The 3537-nt window shown below is 39.4% G+C and overlaps 1 protein-coding gene across 1 annotated transcript; it reads left to right on the top strand.

Moving 5' to 3' along the window:
• Positions 1-1109: 1109 nt before the first annotated feature.
• LOC113699264 (metacaspase-4-like) lies at positions 1110-2988 on the top strand. Its single transcript, XM_027219506.2, has 2 exons — positions 1110-1563; positions 1824-2988. Exons 1-2 carry the CDS (start codon positions 1218-1220, stop codon positions 2723-2725), a joined length of 1248 nt encoding a protein of 415 aa, XP_027075307.2. The 5' UTR covers positions 1110-1217; the 3' UTR covers positions 2726-2988.
• Positions 2989-3537: the final 549 nt, after the last annotated feature.

The following is a 3537-nucleotide window of genomic DNA, read 5'->3' as shown; positions in this document are numbered from 1 at the left end:
GAGAGAGTGAATTTGGGGAATCAATGTTTGGCCGCATTGGCCATTAGCCATATTTAGGAAATTAGGCCAAAGGACTCCTTCCGTTTGTCACTTAGTGAATTTAGGCATAAAGATTTCTTGGAAGTTGTCCATTACTTTAAAATGGTTAGTTCTACATTTTGCAACTCTTTATATATTTATAAAAGTTGACTTTTGACAAAAAAAAAGGTTAAAAAATAAAAGAGTCCACCTCTTGTTTACTTGTCCAGTATCATGAGTTGGCCTCTTTTGGAGCTAGATCACTGATTTTTTTTTTATTGGAATTCAATTAAACCTTTAACTTGAACTCTACCCTAATATTAAAAAATATATTTTATCACTATTCAAACTAACTAATTATCATGTTGAAACGTTGATCTTTAACCAATGAAATAATGCAAATTGGATAAACAAAGAATCCACAATCTTATCCAGACCGTATTCAACGTAAAATTAACAACTTTGGAGTAATTTCATTCATCAAACACCGGTTACTAAAATTTCTCCAGCATCAGTTGTTGAAATTTGAGTTTGAGATTTATCCGACTCAACCAGTCTTTTCCTTGTTTGACACGTCAGTTTCACACTGTCAATTATTGAATGTCCTCTTCAAACATTGACCGTTCTATTTTTTTTTTTTTTGACGAAACGATAAGATTTTTCATTGACTAAAAGGAGTATACAGATGCGAGCAAAGGCTCGAGAAACTTTACAATTAGTGCTCAATTGCACTGAGGAAAGAAATGTTCCTCATCCAAAATAATGCCTAAGGCATATGAACTTAACCTTTTACATCTTGATAAACTTCCTTCACTAGCTAGCTCAAAAGAGCACATGCGAAACATATTCTGTAAAGCACTAATGTCATCAACCAGAGCTGCTAAGCAGCTGTCAGGTGAGCTCGGATGCTTAAGTTGTCTCAGTAACGCTTTGTTGTGGGACAAAATTTTGATTTTGTCCCAACGTTGTTCCAAGGCTTTACACGAGACCAGTTTAATTGCTACTGCGGCGTCCAGGAGCTTAGTTCCAAGTGTTCTCTCCTTCAAAGCCCATTTGACCGTTCTATAAAGACAACTTTTTTTTTTTTGGTTTTACCGACAACTATTTTACAATATTGTGCCATATTCTACTAATGCTCCCTCCCACTATTGACACACGTCCACATCTCTAAATTCCCATAATCCTCGCTATACCCTCTCATGGCGAAGAAGGCAGTGCTGATCGGCTGCAACTATCCGGGCACAAAGGCAGAGCTCAAAGGATGCATCAACGACGTCCGACGGATGTACGCTTGTTTGATCGACCGTTACGGCTTCTCTGAGGATGACATCACCATCTTGATCGACACTGATTCTTCCTACAGTCAGCCCACTGGCCGGAACATCCGCCGTGCTCTCTCGGATCTGATCAGATCAGCTAGCCCTGGCGACATCCTCTTTGTCCACTACAGCGGCCATGGAACTCGTCTCCCGGCTGAGACCGGCGAGGACGATGATACCGGCTATGATGAGTGTATTGTCCCTTGTGATATGAACCTAATTACTGGTAATCTTCAACATTTTTATGTTTTCATCGATTTTTGCTCTTGCCCGAATCTGTGATTAGAATTTTATTCTTATCGATTCGTTAATGGATGGATGTCGATGATTAGTTCTTTGTTTCCATTGCTAAAAACCGCAATTTCGATTGGTAAATAACTAACTTTGAATGATATGAATGCATCAGATAGGGATTTTTGGATGGAAAGTTTGAATGGAAATGATTTGGATAGATTGAGATTAGATTTTTGGTGTTGTTTACCACAGATGATGACATGAGAGACTTGGTTGATCGGGTACCTGAAGGATGTCGGATCACAATTGTTTCGGATTCGTGCCATAGTGGTGGCCTAATTGACGAGGCCAAAGAGCAAATTGGAGAGAGCACCAAAAGATCTTCTTCTCACGCCCAGAGGAATGAAGATGAGGGGGGCTTTGGGTTTAGGGATTTTTTGCATGAAAAAGTCCGAGATGCGTTGGAGTCCCGTGGTATTCATGGATTTAGAGGCCACCACCGTAGAGAAGAAGAAGCAGAAGAGGAAGAAGGAGTAGGAGAGGAATCTGGATTTAGGAGCAGATCTTTGCCGCTCTCGACCCTTATTGATATACTCAAGCAGAAGACTGGCAAGGAGGATATTGATGTGGGAAAGCTAAGGCCCACGCTGTTTGACATTTTTGGAGAGGATGCTAGTCCTAAGGTGAAGAAGTTTATGAAGGTTATCATGAACAGACTCCAGGAGCATGGTGCTGGAGGCGAGTCTGGTGGTGGATTTATGGGGATGGTTGGAAGTTTGGCTCATCAGTTCCTCCAGCAGAAGCTGGAGGAAAATGATGAGGATTATGTGAAACCTGCATTGGAAACACACGTCGGGAGCAAGCAGGAGGCTTATGCTGGTGCAACCAAAAGGGAACTTCGTGATAGTGGCATTCTGATCAGTGGATGTCAAACCTTTCAAACATCTGCGGATGCTACCCCTCAGGGCCGCAATAGTGATTCTTACGGTGCTCTCAGCAATGCCATTCAAACCATAATTGCTAAGTCAGATGGTGTCATTACAAATCAGGAACTTGTGTTGAAGACCAGGGAGTTGCTGAAAAGACAGGGCTTCACTCAGCAGCCAGGCCTCTATTGCAGCGACCATCATGTCGATGCTCCTTTTGTGTGCTAGCTGTGGCCTAATTTTTCTAAGATCAAAAAATTGCTGCAATATAATAAAACGTAAACTGAACAAGAGTGTTGAGTTTGTTTGGCATGTGGTTGTGTTTGGTTTAGTTGCTTTGGAGGATAAATACTTAATGTTGCATTCAGCTGATGTGTTGTAACAGCAAATTTAAATTAGTTGTATTTATTCCAAAACCCGGGACTTGTGGCTTGTAAATTATACTGCAGTTTTTTTCAAGCACTTAATTGCAATATGGGTTATGATGATAATATAGTGCTTATAATTGCCTTCCCAGAAATGGGAATGTCTTCTGAATTTTGTTAATAAATGTTTAGTTTACAAATGGTAGCCATTCAAATGTTTTGAGTGGTCGGATATGAAATTTCTCTTGCCGTCAAGATTATGTTTTCAATTTGACAGGATAGAATCAAGATGACAGAAAGGATAATTCCTTTGCAGCCATGACAAGAGTAGGAATATAAAGTTTGAGCTATCATGCCTGGTATTTTTCCCCAGAAGGAAAGCAAAGTCATTTTGTAAGCTGTTATTCTGTTCGTTTTCTCATTTTAAGGTCAAATATATCAAATATATAGTTACACTTTTGTCTAATTAGTACGTTTTTCATCCTTAACCTCTTTTTGATTCTGTTATGCAATCTGCATATACTGGTACCTTAATGTGGCTTAAGGTGAGTACAAGTTAGTTTATTTGATGCTATTACCTTTCTCTGTTTACCTCCATTGAAACTTGTAATTATTTTACAATAGTGCAATTGATTTATTACACAATCCCTTCTGCTTCTCTCTTCATAATGAAAA

The sequence above is a fragment of the Coffea arabica genome, chromosome 7c (genome assembly GCF_036785885.1).
Source record: "Coffea arabica cultivar ET-39 chromosome 7c, Coffea Arabica ET-39 HiFi, whole genome shotgun sequence".
Taxonomy (NCBI): Eukaryota; Viridiplantae; Streptophyta; class Magnoliopsida; order Gentianales; family Rubiaceae; genus Coffea; species Coffea arabica.
The sequence above is the reverse complement of the archived record's forward strand: the minus strand, read 5'-3'. Positions and strand labels throughout refer to the sequence as shown.

Coding starts and splice junctions, on each gene's coding strand:
- LOC113699264 (XM_027219506.2), top strand. CDS start 1,218: ATGGCGAAGAAGGCAGTGCTGATCGGCTGCAACTATCCGGGCACAAAG. Junction 1,564..1,823: donor TGATATGAACCTAATTACTG/GTAATCTTCAAC, acceptor TGTTTACCACAG/ATGATGACATGAGAGACTTG.